Source organism: Coregonus clupeaformis, unplaced genomic scaffold (assembly GCF_020615455.1).
Source record: "Coregonus clupeaformis isolate EN_2021a unplaced genomic scaffold, ASM2061545v1 scaf0098, whole genome shotgun sequence".
Classification (NCBI taxonomy): Eukaryota; Metazoa; Chordata; class Actinopteri; order Salmoniformes; family Salmonidae; genus Coregonus; species Coregonus clupeaformis.
Window position 1 is genome coordinate 222522 of NW_025533553.1, and position 18822 is coordinate 241343.

The 18822-nt window shown below is 42.1% G+C and overlaps 1 protein-coding gene across 4 annotated transcripts in view; it reads left to right on the forward strand.

Moving 5' to 3' along the window:
• The window catches only part of LOC121584603 (zinc finger MIZ domain-containing protein 2), a 69663-nt gene that overhangs the window by 23838 nt on the left and 27003 nt on the right, over positions 1-18822 (forward strand). For 2 of the 4 annotated variants that reach the window (XM_041900586.2, XM_041900588.2), the window contains exon 2: positions 14138-14242. In XM_041900586.2, the coding sequence (XP_041756520.2) occupies positions 14193-14242 (50 nt within the window). In that variant the 5' untranslated portion in view covers positions 14138-14192. Of the gene's footprint in view, positions 1-4685; positions 4843-4990; positions 5141-14137; positions 14243-18822 lie in introns of those variants that run through there. The other 2 variants (XM_041900587.2, XM_041900585.2) reach the window with 2 other exon arrangements.

Genomic DNA, 18822 nt, shown 5'->3' on the forward strand with positions numbered 1-18822 from the left:
GTGAGTCACGTTGCAGCAGGGAAGAGAGAGAGGGAGGGGGGAGAGAGAGAGCAGGGCCTGCACAGCACAACAGCTCTCTGACCAAGTTTATACAGAGAGGGATGCCTGCTGTGAACAAACCCACACGCTCTTTTGTTTGAGAACAAAGGCAGGAGGAGGATAAATACAAGTTGAGCAGGTATTCATGCTCAAGGTCTTAATAACTGTGAAGAATTACTATGCGGTGGAAAGAGCAGAGTACGCACAAACATTCCTCTTTCAGCCTGTGCGTTGTGATGAGAGGAGGCAGTTATGGAGTCGCCAACATTGGAAGTGGAACTGTGACAAATGGCTCAATCAATTATGGCATGAAATTTGACAGAGGCCAACCACGAGACAAGCAAGCTTTTGCGTAGCTGACTCTACAGTGTAGTTGAGATGCATTATCAAAGGACTCTAAATGGTTTATGTTTTAGTGGTGCTAAATGTGTGAACTTTGGAATGAATTAAAAGTGAACACACCTGTGATGACTGGACATACCAGCTAAAATATAACCAACTGTAAACTAATGACCACAGTTTTTCATTAATATGAAGGTCTAATACAAGACTAAAATGTTTTATCTTAAATTATTAATGATAGTTCTTTTTTTCCCTCTTTATTTTGGCAATGGCAAAGTCTTGCTGCCTGTCACCAAATCTGTTATTTCACATATTGTTGTTGGCATTCCCATATGGCTTTATGATTCTGATGACTTCCTCGAGTAATGAGTTGATACATCCCAAAAAATATTGATGTATCATATCTTCGCTTCAGAAGCTTGTGCATTCACCACATTTTGTGTGCTTGTTCTGAGATGTATTCTTAAGACAAATCGTTTTTGATATCTTGAAAATCATGTTTTCTAGCTAAGATTCTCTTTGAAAATATACGCTGAAATGAATCTCATATATGGCAGTACAGTTAGATCTATCTATCTATACATACAGTGTCTTCGGAAATAATAATGACAAAGTGAAAACGGTGTTTTAGAAATTTTAGCACAAAAAAAAAAGAAATACCTTAATTACATAAGTATTCAGACCCTTTGCTATGAGACTCGAAATTGAGCTCAGGTGCATCCTGTTTCCATTGATCATCCTTGATGTTTCTACAACTTGATTGGAGTCCACCTGTGGTAAATTCAATTGATTGGACATGATTTGGAAAGGCACACACCTGTCAATATAAGGTCCCACAGTTGACAGTGCATGTCAGAGCAAAAATCAAGCCATGAGGTCGAAGGAATTGTCCGTAGAGCTCCGAGACAGGATTGTGTCGAGCACAGATCTGGGGAAGGGTACCAAAAAATGTCTGCAGCATTGAAGGTCCCCAAGAACACAGTGGCCTCCATCATTCTTAAATTGAAGAAGTTTGGAACAACCAAGACTCTTCCTAGATTTGGCCGCCTGGCCAAACTGAGCAATCGGGGAAGAAGGGCCTTGGTCAGGGAGGTGACCAAGAACCCAATGGTCACTTTGACATAGTTCCAGAGTTCCTCTGTGGAGATGGGAGAACCTTTGAGAAGGACACACATATCTGCAGCACTCCACCAATCAGGCTTTTATGGTAGAGTGGCCAGACAGAAGCCACTCCTCAGTAAAAGGCACATGACAGTCCGCTTGGAATTTGCCAAAAGGCACCTAAAGGACTCTCAGACCATGAGAAACAAGATTCTCTGGTCTGATGAAACCAAGATTGAACTCTTTGGCCTGAATGCCAAGCGTCATGTCTGGAGGAAACCTGGCACCATCCCTACTGTGAAGCATGGTGGTGGCAGCATCATGCTGTGGGGATTTCATTCAGCGGCAGGGACTGGGAGACTAGTCAGGATCGAGGGAAAGATGAACGGAGCAAAGCACAGAGAGATCCTTGACGAAACCCTGCTCCAGAGCGCTCAGGACCTCAGACTGGGGCGAAGGTTCACCTTCCAACAGGACAACGACCCTAAGCACACAGCCAAGACAATGCAGGAGTGGCTTCGGGACAAGTCTCTGAATGTCCTTGAGTGGCCCAGCCAGAGCCCGGACTTGAACCCGATCTAACGTCTCTGGAGAGACCTGAAAATGGCTGTGCAGCGATGCTCCCCATCCAACCTGACAGAGCTTGAGAGGATCTGCAGAGAAGAATGGGAGAAACTCCCCAAATACAGGTGTGCCAAGCTTGTAGCGTCATACCCAAGAAGACTTGAGGCTGTAATCGCTGCCAAAGGTGCTTCAACAAAGTACTGAGTAAAGGGTCTGAATACTTATGTAAATGTGATTTTTCAGTTTTAAATGTTTTATAAAGGTGCAAAAATGTCTAAAAACCTGTTTTTGCTTTGTCATTATGGTGTATTATGTGTAGATGATTGATGATCCATTTTAGAATAAGGCTGTAACGTAACAAAATGTCAAGGGGTCTGAATACTTTCCGAATGCACTGTATAAAAATGTCAAACATGGCTAAGAGGGTCTTCACACTTACTAGACTTTTTGTAAAAACGACCGTCGGCTACACATATTACTGCAATGTAAACTTGCGAAGTTGTCACATCTCGAACGCTATCTCCGGAGGTAGCGCATGACTTTCGCTCGACAGTTGCCCACATCTAAGCAGGGCAGTGTAAACAGAATTGTCTCGTTGAGCCAACACTCTTACAGTATTCTTTTTTTTCTAGCAGAGCAATGTTTTTGAAACAGCTGAAATTTAGGCCTACAGACATTTTTTCCAAATTCTTTAGATTTTTTTAGATTATTTTTTTTGTAACCTGAAATTCTAGTAACCGCCTGTTACAGTCTGAAATCATTGCCGTAACTTTAATTGTCAACAGAGGTTAAACATTTTTATATTTGCTTGACTACTCTGAGCCACCGAAGTCCAGGCAAGTAGCAACTCCCCTTGGAATTATCAACGTTTTCAGTCGCAATTTGCTTTTGTCTTATATAATGACTTCCATGATATTGATCAAATGAAGCCTGGTTTGTTCTAAGGTAACTTTAATATGCTAGTGTAAGCCTAAGAGCTACTATCTAGCTATGGGTTAGCTAAACATCAACATTCAGCGAACAACCAGCACGTTGTTGTGAGGAGGATGCAGAAATTATTTTGTTTAGCTAGCTAGCTTGCTAGCTAGCTAACGTTACCTAGCTGTGTAGCCTATATTATAATGTGAATGACACTGTATGATAACGTTACTGTACTTTTATATTCGTATGGGAGTGGTAAACATTCATTATTGATATGGTAATGTTACTTGATCTGAAGCTTGTTGTTAGCTATCTAGCTAGCAGGAGTTAGTTGTGTATTGTCAGCTAATTTAATGTGGATGGACGAGAAAATAAACCATTTAATTGTCTGCACATGCTTGTGAATTGTTGCTTTACTCAAGAGTGTATTATGGTTTGGTTGCATTAATCTATACAGTAATATGTTTTAGAAGAAAAGTTTCTCAGATTGTTAAATAGTTTGTTCTTACTGGCTAGTGGCTACTGTGATAGTGGCTACTGTCACGTTGCCAGTCACAATGAAAGGTAAGGCAAGGATGTAATGTGAATTGAAAAGTAGAAATCTCTTTCGCCACTTCGCTCCTCAGACTCCCCTTCAACTCTCGTAGTGGTAATATGTCTCTAAGCAAATAAGGGTGGCATTGAGGTTAACTCGAATGCGGTTATTTTGACTGTCGTTGCGTCTTGTTGCCTTGATTTGGTTCAGTGACAAACGGTTTGAGGAATAGTAGAGAAAAAGGGCGGTTAGGCTTATCACGTCAAGAGATTCTTTCAGGGTTATTTTAATGCTGCTGCTAAGTTCACCTCGAGTGAATGAATTACCGTCCTGAAAAAGGTCACCTTTATGTAGGCCAGGCGTTTTCAAAGTCTGAGACAGTGGGCAACCCTTCAGAGAACATCAAGACAAGATTTTGCAACGGAAAACATTTGCAACTAAAATTAGCCTTCCTTATTGGACAAGTTCGGGTTTCGTCCCATTTGCTTCCGTCTTTGGTTCCATATAATTGACTTGACCTTACCTGTTCTTTAGGAGATGGAATACTGTCTGCAGTAAGGGCTTCGGGGGAGGGGAGCTCACAGCTCAGGCTATCCCAAAATCCTGTTTCTGTGAGGCATCCACTGCTATTGTCCCTCTGGGGGACCTTTCACCCCTGCTATTCAAAGAGGCTGAAACAATTTGGTTTCAGTCCCTCCTCTAGCTTGTTCAAGTAGAGGCAGCTAGAGGTGGTGCATTTTCGAAACCCAGGTGGTTCTGAGACTGCATTCTCTATTTCTGGGATTTCTTTCTCTAGCTGCGCTCGTTGAGTTACCCAAATGAGTGGTTGAGGCTGGGGAATGCTCAACGAAACTTTATCAGATGACATCACTACGATGATTAATTACATCAGGGATGCCAAGCAAGTCTGTGTGAGCAACCGGGTCTCCACAAATGAGTGAGCACATCTGCGTTTGATTTTGGGGAGTGTAAAAGTGTGTTGTCTGACACTGTAGTGATGTTCAGGAATGTGTAATCTTGGGCCGGCCCCTCTCTGTTCCCTCAGCTCCCTCCTTCCCAGCACTCTTCCCTTCGCAAACCATTCCTCAAAGGGCCCGTGGTGGGGGAGGGGCCCCACACCGACCAGTCATGTGACTTCAGCCTCTGTCCATTTGGTGTTGGTGAATGGCTTGTTGGCTTGAGCAGTGGTTGGGATAAGCAGTAATGTCCTGTTTTCTGGAGCTCTTGTGCTGGACAGTGGACACCGCTTCATAAGCACCCATTGACGGGCAAGGGTTGCAACTAGGTTCTGTCGGAAAGGTAGCAACCGTCTCTCTGGGAGTACAAGCTTGTATGAAGAGGTAAGCCTTGCTCTCTGTGCTGTTTTCCTTCTAGCTACTCATACTGGAATGGGTCTTTTGATTCCTTTCACTATAGAGCACATCACATCACATAGGCTAAATCAATGGGGCTGCTGTTGGCTGTTCCATCCATGTCTTTGTGTTTCAGGACTCAGCCACACAGGATGGACTGTCCGAGGTTGGCTGGAATATGGCTGTTGAATATGTTGAGATTGTGGGTTGAATTGACTTGAGATGTCATCTAGCTAACCAGAAGACATCGGACACCAGGCCTGTATTCATGAAGTGCTGATTTAGGGTCAGTGCCTTTTTAGATTATAATGAATGGATAGGGGGACCTGATCCTAGATCAGCATTCCTACTCTGAGCTCTTCAGAAAGCTTTTCAACAGTTGTGCCTTTGGCCGGAGCTGGAGGTTTAGGTGAACTGGCCATTGAAGTGGTGCTGTAGAGAGGATGACACCGCGGGGAGGGTACCTTTACAATAGAATTAATGCAGGAGGAAGTGATTGAGTTTGTTTTGGAGGTGCAACCACCAGAATAAAGCTGCCTGTCTTGTCCTCATCCCCCCACCCCAAGAAAGTTTATTTGGGAACCAATAGGTCTTCAGGGGCAGGGCCCATACTCATAAAGCTTCTAAATACCAGTGCTGATCTACATTTACATTTTAGTCATTTAGCAGACGCTAAAGGAGCAATTAGGGTTAAGTGCCTTGCTCAAGGGCACATCGACAGATTTTTCACCTAGTCGGCTCGGGGATTAGACCCAGCGACGCTCTTAACCACTAAGCTACCTGCCGCCCCTAGGGAAAGCTTTGCTGATAAACCTGTGAATCCCAGGGGGTTGGTATAAGAAGTGGGCCCAAGGGTTTATGTGTGCAGTTCCATGCTGGTCCCTAACACTGGGGGGGTTGGAGCAGGGCTGTGCGTGACCTGGATCTGTGTGGGGCAGAGTGTCTGAGTGTGTTTTAGGGCAGCTAAGTGCCGTGTGCGTGTCAGTCATTCACAGTGTGCATGTCAGGAATATTGATCTGAGACAGATCACACGGTTAGTGTGTCTGACACATTTTCCGACGTGGAATCCACCATCGTTCACTCAGCAGGGGTTGATGATGATGGTGACATTAGCTACATGTGTGTGTGTCTGTGCATGTGTGTGTAATGCCACCAGATCCTCCTACATATAACCAGTTCGCTCCATCAGACCAGACGCCATGACAATTAGTTGAGGAGGATGTCATTTGTTTTGATTGGCGTCTACATTAACTTGCCGTCGGTTCTCAGCCAACCTCTCAGAGGATTAAAGGACCATATGTTAAGGCTGTGTGAGCGGCGATCCACCGCACTCTGTCTGCCAGTCTACACAATGACTGTTCTCATCTCAGAAGCAATGCTCCCATACAGTCCTCCTCATTAGATCTAACCTCCGCTCTGTCTTGCCTCTGCAAAGGTATGCGTATGCTTCAGCACAGTACGGTTGTTAAGGGCAATTCCATGGAAACGGAATTACACTGAGACTCAGATTTTTCACTTTAAAATGTATGCCAAACAAAAAACGTTGATTTCAAAGTTTAACAAACCATACAACTCTATGCATAATGACTACTAGAAAAATGTACACAATAAATACAATTAAAAACATTTACTGGAAATAAACTGTGCAGATAAAGTTACGTAACAGAATTACAGTAAAATCTCCCTCAGTTTTATTCTGTTACCAAATGTTGCATCTGCACAGTTCTTCCTGTAAATGTGTTTTTGTTACATTTTCTGTGGAAATTGTTCAAAACAGTCCTTGTGCATAGAGTTATATGGTTTGTTAAATTTAGAAATCAATGGTTTTTGTTTGGTGTACATTTTAAAGTGAAATATCTGAGTGGGCGATATATCAAATTAATGCTCCAACAATCTCACTCCCTCTCCCGCTCTCCAGTTATTGCTCTCTCCTCCCCTCCCTCTCTACCTTTGCCGGCCCACTCTCGGCGGGGAGGGAAAGAGGGAGGGAGGGGTGGACAAAAGGCAATGATTCCAACAAATGAGCATGTCAGTTAATGTTGCTCATCCCAGCGATGTGGTATGGCCCAGAGTGAGGGGACGTGGGATAGTGTGGGCTTGGAGGGGGGATGACAATCCTTTTGTTCAAAGGCCCCTCAAGGGAAATTAACCTCCTCATTCTGAAACAATCTTCTTCACCCGTGCTACTGCTCGGCTCTTCTACTCTGCTGCCTGCGTGCCATTTGGCCACAGAGAGAGAGAGACATCCACACTGTTTCCACTCTCAATATCACATTTTCCACCTTTTTCAAATCCTGCTGTTATTTTTAGCCCTACACTCCTCTCAGCTGTGAGGAATCTGTGGCGTGCAGCAGTAGCCGCAGAGGTTGTGATATTGTCCAAAAGCACCAACACAAGCACTGCATGGCATCATGCTGCTGCACCAGGACACAGGTGCACAACCTCCTCACGTGTTGCCCCAGCCCTAGCCTCAGCCTAACAATTAGTACTGATGCCTGATGCCTGAGCATACCACTTCACTGCACTCTGAAGTAGGATTAAGACGTCAGCATGCTTCGGTTCGAACTCGGCTGGGTAAACCGAACGAGTGTGCTCGCATACTCCCTTAAAAGACGTTCGGTTAAAAAAGGGAGAAAGTGGCAATATTACGCCGGGACAGTAGAGGGCAATAAGCTGGTAATAGCCATCTACGGCTAAGCAAGGAAGTGACGACACACCCAAACAAGGAAGAGATGTGCGGGACAATAAAATCAAAGACAGATAAAATAGTATAGACAGAGAGACCCGGGAATTGCCCGGGATCTACTAGATTTGCTTTACCTAGCAAGACATATAATATGGGAGAGGCAGAGATGGATGTAGGGGCATATGGCCGAGAGAGTGATGGTGGAGAGTTTCAAGAGTTATTTTGGGTAAAACTGCAGCAGGAGACACTTGACTGGCCGATTTACAGTGCCTTGCGAAAGTATTCATCTCCCTGGTGTTTTTCCTATTTTGTTGCATTACAACCTGTAATTTAAATTGATTTTTATTTGGATTTCATGTAATGGACACACAAAATAGTCCAAATTGGTGAAGTGAAAGGAAAAAAATTACTTGTTTCAAAAAGTGGTGCGTGCATATGTATTCACCCCCTTTGCTATGAAGCCCCTAAATAAGATCTGTTGCAACCAATTACCTTCAGAAGTCACATAATTTGTTAAAGTCTACCTGTGTGCAATCTAAGTGTCACAGAGCTCCTCAGCGGAGACTGGAGTATCTGTCCATAGGACCAGAAAAAAGCCATTGCTTAAAGAAAAAAATAAGCAAACACATTTGGTGTTCGCCAAAAGGCATGTGGGAGACTCCCCAAACATATGGAAGAAGGTACTCTGGTCAGATGAGACTAAAATTGAGCTTTTTGGCCATCAAGGAAAACACTATGTCTGGCGCAAACCCAACACCTCTCATCACCCCGAGAACACCATCCCCACAGTGAAGCATGGTGGTGGCAGCATCATGCTGTGGGGATGTTTTTCATCGGCAGGGACTGAGAAACTGCTCAGAATTGAAGGAATGATGGATGGCGCTAAATACAGGGAAATTCTTGAGGGAAACCTATTTCAGTCTTCCAGAGATTTGAGACTGGGACGGAGGTTCACCTTCCAGCAGGACAATGACCCTAAGCATACTGCTAAAGCAACACTCGAGTGGTTTAAGGGGAAACATTTAAATGTCTTAGAATGGCCTAGTCAAAGCCCAGACCTCAATCCAATTGAGAATCTGTGGTATGACTTAAAGATTGCTGTACACCAGCGGAACCCATCCAACTTGAAGGAGCTGGAGCAGTTTTGCCTAGAAGAATGGGCAAAAATCCCAGTGGCTAGATGTGCCAAGCTTATAAAGACATACCCCAAGGGGGGGTGAATAGTTATGCACGCACAAGTTTTCTGTTTTTTTGTCTTATTTCTTGTTTGTTTCACCCAAAAAAAATATTTTGCATCTTCAAAGTGGAAGGCATATTGTGTAAATCAAATGATACAAACCCTCCAAAAATCCATTTTAATTCCAGGTTGGAAGGCAACTAGTTTTTCAACCACTCCACAAATTTCTTGTTAACAAACTATAGTTTTACTCCACTACATTCCTAAAGAAAATAATGTAATTTTTACTCCATACATTTTTCCTGAAACCCAAAGTACTCGTTACATTTCGAATGCCTAGCAGGACAGCAAATGGTCCAATTCACACAGTTATCAAGAGAACGTCCCTGGTCATCCCTACTGCCTGTGATCTGGCAACTCACTAAACACAAATGCTTCATTTGTAAATTATGTCTGAGTGTTGGAGTGTGCCCCTGGCTATCCATAAATTAAAAAAAGAAGAAAATCGTTGCGTCTAGTTTGCTTAATATAGGGAATGTGAAATGATTTATACTTTAACTTTTACTTTTGATACTTAAGTATATTTTAGCAATTACATTTACTTTTGATACTTAAGTATATTTAAAACCAAATAATTTTAGACTTTTACTCAAGTAGTATTTTACTGGGTGACTTTCACTTTTACTTGAGTCATTTTCTATTAAGGTATCTTTACTTTTACTCAAAAATGACAATTGGGTACTTTTTCCACCACTGGACAGGTGTGTGCCTTTCCAAATCATGTCCAATCAATTGAATTTACAATCAAGTTGTAGAAACATCTCAAGGATGATAAAATGGAAACAGGATGCACCTGAGCTCAATTTCGATTTTCATAGCAAAGGGTCTGAATAGTTATGTAAATAATGTATTTGTTTTTTATTTTTAATACATTCGCAAAGATTTCTAAAACCCTGTTTTCGCATTGTCATTATTGGGTATTGTGTGTAAAGATTGATTTATTGTATTAAATCCATTTTAGAATGAGGCAGTAATGTAACAAAATGTGGAAAAGGGGAAGGGGTCTGAATACTTTCCGATTGCACTGTATATGGCATCTTTTGGCCATTTAATGTGTTTTCCATTTTAAGCCATCGTTGGGCTGTATGTATCAATTCTTTATGGAGATATGGCCATGTGAATCATGTCCAACAGAGCAGGGGTTCCCAAACTCGGGGCCCCCCTTCCAGCATTGGGGAACATGCCCCCCCGGCACTCGCATGCGCCACGGCTATTTATATGGGCACAAGCACTGTTCATGACACAAACTGTTCACACCCCTATTGTTGGTGGAGAGAATTTTGCAGGGTTAAAGCTTATTTCCTGCAATTCTACACATTTTGTCATGGGGTGCAAAGAAAGTTTTGCAGTTTTAAAGATAATTTTCTTACAATTCTATATTTTGCCATGTCTGATATGTATTCATGTGATATTTGAGTAACAAAAATAGGAAAATGTTAGCTGACATGGGCTGGTTGATCTGGACATTTCTGACAAGTTATAAATAGCTCTCTAAGGTATGCAATGACTAACATGACAAGAGGAACTGATGATGCACTACTACCCATAAAAACTAGCGGTCAAACAGGGAAATGATTCCAATAGTTTTTTCCACCATTCATTTTTAATTTTAGAAACACTTAATAAGGGCTGTGTTTTGTGTAGGCTTACCCTGGCGTGATGTTTTGGTAACCATGCAACTCGCTCTCGAACAAGGTGACTTTTATAATTATATTTGGCTCTATTTACTCTCAGATTCGAAAATGCTATATAGCATCAAAGTAGACATCATGCAAGACTACAAATCCCTGTAAGCTCCTGCATGTCATCTCTAGCTGACACCTTTGCTAACCGGTGTTTTGTCAATTTAAAAGTTACACAAAACAGTTCACAGAATTGTCAATTTAAATAACTTTAGCCAATTTATTATTTACTAAATTTAGCTAACAGAGATTCTTACCTTTTGATTTGGCAGTCTTGTCCAGATCATCATGGCATTTGTAGTTCTTTATGATAGCCACATTAGCAGCTAATTAGCATTTAATTTTTTCGGGGGAAATACAGGCGAATATATTGATAAAAGTCACCTTGTCCTAGAGAGATTTACATGGTTATCAAAATGTCATGCCAGGGTAAGCCTGCACGAAACAAAGCCCTTATTTTAAGTGTTTCTAAAATCCGCAATGGGAAAAATGAATTGTGTAAAAAAAATTGAACCATTTCCTCGTTTGACCGCTAGGTTTTATGGGTATTATGACTCATACTGTGGTACTCTATACAGCCCCATGCAGCTGGTTGGCGGCTGTACAAAAGCCCTTGGAGTGGAGCAGCATACTACTGAGATGAACTTGATCAACCAAGTTGATTTCACCTGTTGACTCTCTCTCAATGCCAAACACTTGCCACTAATTATCAGGACTTCCCTGGCTCATTCACACCTTTTTAGTTTGTGTTTAAATCCAGTCAAGTCATTTCTCAGTTTCTTTCCAGTTGTGTTAAGTTAAGAGTAAGTTTGTTTCCTATTCCCATGTATATTTTAGTTAAGTCATAACGTTAAGATGTCATCTAATTTCCTTATTTGAGATATATTGGTTTAATTGATCGATCCTTATCACATCTTTTATGTTATGCAACCTGCTTATGTCTCTCCTTTGTTGCAGAACCATACACAAATTCAACTTTACAATGTCGAACCACAAGTCCATTTACACATGAAAAGCTGAAATGCCAATAAGTATTCAACCCCTTTGTTATGGCCAGCCTAAATAAGTTCATGAGTAAAAATGTGCTAAACAAGTCACATAATAAATTGCATGGACTCTCTCTGTGTGCAATAATAGTGTTTAACATGATTTTTGAATGACTACCTCATCTCTACCACACACATACAATTATCTGTAAGGCCCCTCAGTCGAGCAGTGAATTTCAAACACAGATTCAACTACTAAGGCACTGTATACGTAACAACATTACATTCAATACCACTCAGTCTCACTTCCTGGCTGCTCATAAATTCAGTGGAGGACCGGTTCTCCAACAACTAGGACCATCCCAACCCTCCCTCCCGTTTCCCTATGGAATTTTTGGTTTGGCCTGATGTCATTATGACAATGTACGTCATGACTTTGATCGTGTAACAAAACTTCTCTCGATCTGATCTGCCCGAGGCTGAAATAGATAATGTGTCCATCTGTCCTGCTACAGTACCTTCAGAAAGTATTCATACCCTTGATTTATTCCACATTTTGTTGTGTTATAGCTTGAATTCAAAATGGATTAAATAAAAAAAACTTCTCACACATCTACACACAATACCCCATAATGACAAAGTGAAAACATGTTTTTACAAATGTTTGCAAATTTATTGAAAATGTACATAAGTATTCACACCCCTGAGTCAATACTTTGTAGCTTACACAGAAAGCGGCACAGGTCCTAATCCAGGCACTTGTCATCTCCCATCTGGATTACTGCAACTCGCTGTTGGCTGGGCTCCCTGCCTGTGCCATTAAACCCCTTCAACTTATCCCGCTCAGCCCAGTCAAAGCTATTCGCTGCTCTGGCACCCCAATGGTGGAACAAGCTTCCCCACGATGCCAGGACAGCGGAGTCACTGACCACCTTCCGGAGACACTTGAAACCCTACCTCTTTAAGGAATACCTGGAATAGTATAAAGTAATCCTTCTCCCCCATAAAAAAAAAAAAAAAAGGTGGTTGTCCCACTGGCTATCATAAGTTGAATGCACCAATTTGTAAGTCGCTCTGAATAAGAGCGTCTGCTAAATGACATAAATGTAGAAGCACTTTTTGCAGTGATTACAGCTGTGAGTCTTTCTGGGTAAGTCTCTAAGTGTTTTCCACACCTGGATTGTGCAACGTTTGCCCATTCTTTTTTAAATTCTTCAAGCGCTGTCAAATTGGTTGTTGATTATTGCTAGACAACCATTTTCAGGTCTTGCAATATATTTTCAAGCAGATTTAAATCAAAACTGTAACTAGGCTACTCAGGAACATTCAATGTCGTCTTGGTAAGCAACTCCAGTGTAGATTTAGCCTTGTGTTTTAGGTTATTGTCCTGTTGATAGGTAAATTAATCTCCCAATGTCTGGTGGAAAGCAGACTTAACCAGGTTTTCTTCTATCATTTTGTCTGTGCTTAGCTCCATTCTGTTCATCTTTCATGCTAAAAAACTCCCCAGTCCATAACGATTACAAGCATACCCATAACATGATGCAGCCACCCCTATGATTGAAAATATGGAGAGTGGTACTCAGTAATATGTTGTATTGGGTTTGCTGCAAACATAACACTTTGTATACAAAAAATTAATTGCTTTGCCACATTTCTTGCAATATTACTTTAGTGCCTTGTTGCAAACAGGATGCATGTTTTGGAATATTTGTGTTCTGTACAGGCTTCTTTCTTTTCACTCTGTCAATTAGGTTAGTATTGTAGAGTAACTACAATGTTGTTGATCCATCCTCAGTTTTCTCCTATCACAGCCATTAAACTCTGTAACATCACCGTTGGCATGGTGAAATCCCTGAGCAGTTTCCTTCCTCTCCGACAGCTGAGTTAGGAAGGACGCCTGTATCTTTGTAGTGACTGGGTGTATTGATACACCATCCAAAGTGTAATTAATAACTTCACCATGGTCAAAGGGATATTCAATGTCTGCTTTTCATCCCTTTTTGCGAGGCATTGGAAAACATCCCTGGTCTTTGTGGTTGAATCTGTGTTTGAAATTCACTGCTCTACTGAGTGATCTTACAGATAGTTGTATGTGTGGGGGACAGAGATGAGGTAGTCATTCAAAAATAATGTTAAACACTGTTATTGCACACAGAGTGAGTCCATGCAACTTATTATGTGTCTTGTTAAGCACATTTTCACTTCTGAACTTATTTAGTGTTGCCATAGCAAAGGGTTTGAATACTTTTTGACTCAAGACGTTAGAGCTTGTTATTTGAAATTAATTTGGAAACATTTCGAAAAACATAAGTCCACTTTGACATGATGGGGTATTGTGTGTAGTCCAGTGATAAGAAATCTAAATTTAAACAATTTTAAATTCAGGCTGTGACACAACAAAATGTGGATAAAGTCAAGGGGTGTGAATACTTTCTGAAGGCACTGTATACGTAACAACAACATTGGGTGGTAGGCCTATGTTGATTTGCTCAGTAGTGTCCCTCTTGTAGCTGAGGGATGCCAATCATTGTTTTGGTAGTTTCTCCTCTTATAATTATAGACTTTCTGAATATGCAAATGATAGCAACATTGCAGGAACATTTCTCATGTCTATTCTCCAATGTGGTACGGTAGACTGCTATCTTAATAGTTGGCCTCATGTCTAAACACGTGTTCTTTTGTTTTCAGGCTGCCTGCTGGTTGCGGAGTTGTGGGGCTCCCTGCTGACCCCAACGTCCCTCCGATGAACCCCATGAACTCCATGAAACCTGGCCTGCCTCCTAATCCACACAGGTGTGTACCAACTACCCACCCAGCCAGACAGCCTGCCCATCTCTCCTCCCTCTCCGTTCGATAAGGATGATTCTAAGCTTTGATGTGTTTTGTAGATTGGAAGAATAGCTATGTGACTTTCAGGGCCTGTATTCACGTGTCTCAGAGTAGGAGTGCTGATCTAGGATCAGGTCCCCCCTCTTATTCATTATGATTTAAAACACGAAACTGATCCTTGGTCATACTCTGAGATGCTTTGTGAATACGGGCCCAGAAATACATCCTATCTGAATTTCTGTCAAGGAGGCAAGGGAGAGTCGAGATGAACTGACAGATAAAGTGAACGTATTTTGAGGATGGCTGGCTAGACGTGGGAGTTGAGAAAAGTACACCCACACAAGGCAAAAATATGCCACCACCTTTCACTCCAACGTAGCTTTATTTTAATATAGAAACACTTACTCAACACAGTTTTGTGCTGATATAGCCTTCTAACCCTCACTTCAGTACAGTTTGCCTGGATAGAGGCCTGGGTCTAGCCTACCAAATCTCTCTCCCAGTTGAAATTCCTGTACCACCAACATCAACTTTCTCTAGCAGTTTACCATAGTCACCTCTCAGTCCAACCAAGTTGGATTTTGTTGACAGTATGAAGTAGCAGCTAGCCTTAACAGCTTTCTCAATTGGTCCGTGTGTCTGATGATGATGAAGTAGTATGACCCGGTGTGATCCCTGTCCCTGGCCTTTGTGCTCTGGGTTGAAGTTCCCCCTATGTACAGTTCTAGGATAAGCTTCCCCTCCCCAAATCCTAACCTTAACCATTGGGGAAAATGCTAAACTGACTCAAGATCTGTATCTATGGCCAACTTTAACCTACACCTGCAGTAGCACTTCAGGGAATCATCATTGCACAACATTTGTGCAGAGCCACACGTTCTAATACAGTTTGGACCTTGGATTTGACCAAATTCAGAATGACCTCACCTGAAGTAAACTGTTCAGTGAAGTCACAGAGCGTAGCCCCATCTTACCTGGAGTATGTTGAACATGTAACCTAAAGCAAGGAGACTTTTGTGTTGTTGCTCTCTGGCTGCTGGGTATAACTAGCCTACATACTGTAGTGTAGGGACTTGGGAGCAGTGGCTCTGCTGCAGCAAGGCTGCACACCAAGTTTGCGTCCCCAGCCTGTTCCCTATTTAGTGCACTACTTTTGACCAGGATAGGGAATAGGGTGCCATTTGGTAAATGTGTTGTCACATCCATAGATGTGTGGTGTGCAGCGTGTGAGTCAGTGTGACCTGTGGACAGGTTCTGTGGAGCTCTGAAGAGCTCTGTTGTCTGGGAGTGGAGAGGGGCTCAGAGAAACATGCCACTGTCCTTTGTCCCAGTCAAGGGATCAGGCCCACAGGAAGTAGTTTGCAGGAGGTGCCGTGTTGTGGTGTACATACATGGTTCTTCTCATCTTCATGGTCATTGAAGGTGTCCCACATAGTTCAAGGCCGCCTGTACACACACACACCGCGCACACACGCACTGTACACATGCACACACACACACTACACACACACAACACACACACACATTTACACTCCCAATGGGTTTGTGCAGATGCCTGAGTGTTGTATCTGTGCATCAGGGTTTCTGTTAGGAAAATGTGGCGCCTGACAACATGACTGGGAAGATTTTAATTTACCTGCCATTTGAGAAATTTACCGGACCCATGTGTATTGTGTGTATAACCCATTAGGGCATCCACCCACGGTGCTCAGAATGACAGAAATACCATTTAGATTATGGTAATGCATTTTAACAGAACATGCAACTCGTAATGTCCCCACCTATCTTCCAAAAACATCTGAAACCCTACCTCTTTAAACAGTACAGTGAATTCGGAAAGAGTCAGACCACTTCCCCTTTTTCCACATTTTGTTATGCTACAGCCTTATTCTAAAGTGGATTAAATATTTTTTTCCCCTCATCAATCTACACACAATACCCCTTAATGACAAAGCGAAAACAGGTTTTCAGAAATGTTTGCTAATTTATTACAAATAAAAAACAGACCTTTTGCTATGAGACTCAAAATTGAGCTCAGGTGCATCTTGTTTCCATTGATCATCCTTGAGATGTTTCTACAACTTGATTGGAGTCCACCTATGGTAAATTCAATTGATTGAAAAAGAAAAGGAGAGCCGCACACTCTAGGAGCTCAGATGCAATAATTTAATAACCTAATAACCAACGTTTCGACAGACAAGCTTTCTTCATCAGGGTATAATGACAAACACTGTGGGTCACTTATTTATATAGTTTCAAAGGACACACAGGTGTCTGTAATCATGGCCAGGTGAGGCTTGATATCATTGGTTAATTTACAGATATAAATAGAAAATATAGAAAACATGAATGGATAGCATACGATCATAGAGACAATTTGGCTACATAGGCCTACAAACATTTACAATGAATAGCAAAATCACAATAATGACAAGAATGGCTTCAGATCAAAATCTATGTTGAGACCGAAGGGAGCAAGGGTCTTTAAATTAAAGATCTGCCTGGATCTCCTTTTCTTTTTTAGGTCTTCTACTCCGCTAGCCAGCACCTAAACAGGTGTGCGTTTCTTTCACCTCCAAATTCAATTGATCGGATATGATTTGGAAAGGCACACACCTGTCTATATAAGGTCCCACAGTTGACAGGGCATATCAGAGTTAAAACCAAGCCATGAGGTCAAAGGAATTGTCCGAAGAGCTCTGAGACAGGATTGTGTCGAGGCACAGATCTGGGGAAGGGTACCAAAACATTTCTGCAGCATTAAAGGTCCCCAAGAACACAGTGGACTCCATCATTCTTAAATGGAAAAAGTTTAGAACCACCAAGACTCTTCCTAGAGCTGGACGCCTGGCCAAACTGAGCAATCGGGGGAGAAAGGCGGGAGAACCTTCCAGAATAACAACCATCTCTGCAGCACAGCACCAATCAGGCCTTTATGGTAGAGTGGCCAGACAGAAGCCACTCCTCAGTAAAAGGCACATGACAGCCCACTTGGAATTTGCCAAAAGGCACCTAAAGGACTCTCAGACCATGAGAAACAAGATTATCTGGTATGATGAAACCAAGATTGAACTCTTTGGCCTGAATGCCAAGAGTCACGTTTGGAGGAAACCTGGCACCATCCCTACGGTGAAGCATGGTGGTGGCAGCATCATGCTGTGGGGATGTTTTTCAGCGGCAGGGACTGGGAGACTAGTCAGGATCGAGGGAAAGATGAACGGAGCAAAGTACAGAGAGATCCTTGATGAATACCTGCTCCAGACTAGGGCGAAGGTTCACCTTCCAACAGGACAATGACCCTAAGCAGACAGCCAAGACAACGCAGGAGTGGCTTCGGGACAAGTCTCTGAATGTCCTTGAGTAGCCCAGCCAGAGTCCGGACTTGAACCCATCGAACATCTCTGGAGAGACCTGAAAATAGCTGTGCAGCAACGCTCCCCATCCAACCTGACAGAGTTTGAGAGGATCTGCAGAGAAGAATGGGAGAAACTCTCCAAATACAGGTGTGCCAAGCTTGTAGCGTCCTACCCAAGAAGACTCGAAGATGTAATCGCTGCCAAAGGTGCTTCAACAAAGTACTGAGTAAAGGGTCTGAATAGGAAGGCTGCACACCAAGGTTTCATAACCAATATTTATGTAAATGTCATATTTACGTCTTCTTTTTTGTTTGTTGCAAGAATTTCTGAAAACCTGTTTATGCTGTCGTTATGGGGTATTGTGTGTAGATTGATGAGGGGAAAAAACTATTTTATCCATTTTTGAATAAGGCTAATTTCTGTTAATTAATCCATTAATTACTGTCATTTACCGTTCTCATTCTCGGAGTGGAAAAGTTGTTTGCAGAGTTCACAACCTGCCTCACTTGTGAGAAACATGTTTTGGTTTATTTCATAACCATCATTTACGAGATTTATAAATTTTTTCATTGCCTTTTGTTTGGCGTGCTCAGTGTGAACAATGAGCATGTGTCTGGTTTCTCTGTCCTGATAATGTTGAGGGATTGTGCACGCCTGAGCACGTATAGAAGTACCTGGCCTGCTGCGTGGAAATGTAGGAAAGTGGTTTTTTAACATCCATTGCGAATTATAATATAATAAAACTATAGTTCTTCACTGTAAGCTATTTGAAAAATCTTTCCAACATTCTCCCCGTCGATAATCACCAATCCTCAGTGTGAAAGAACAATGGAAGTTATAAGCCTACTGCTGCATTGGCCTATACATTGGCATTTTCCCTATTTTGTTGCCTTACAACCTGGAATTAAAATAGATTTTTTGGGGGTTTGTATCATTTGATTTACACAACATGCCTACCACTTTGAAGATTTTTTTTGTTTTTTTTTGTGAAACAAAAAAGAAATAAGACAAAAAAAACAGAACTTGAGCGTGCATAACTATTCACCCCGCCAAAGTCAATACTTTGTAGAGCCACCTTTTGCAGCAATTACAGCTGCAACTCTCTTGGGGTATTTCTCCATAAGCTTGGCACATCTAGCCACTGGGATTTTTTCCCATTCTTCAAGGCAAAACTGCTCCAGCTCCTTC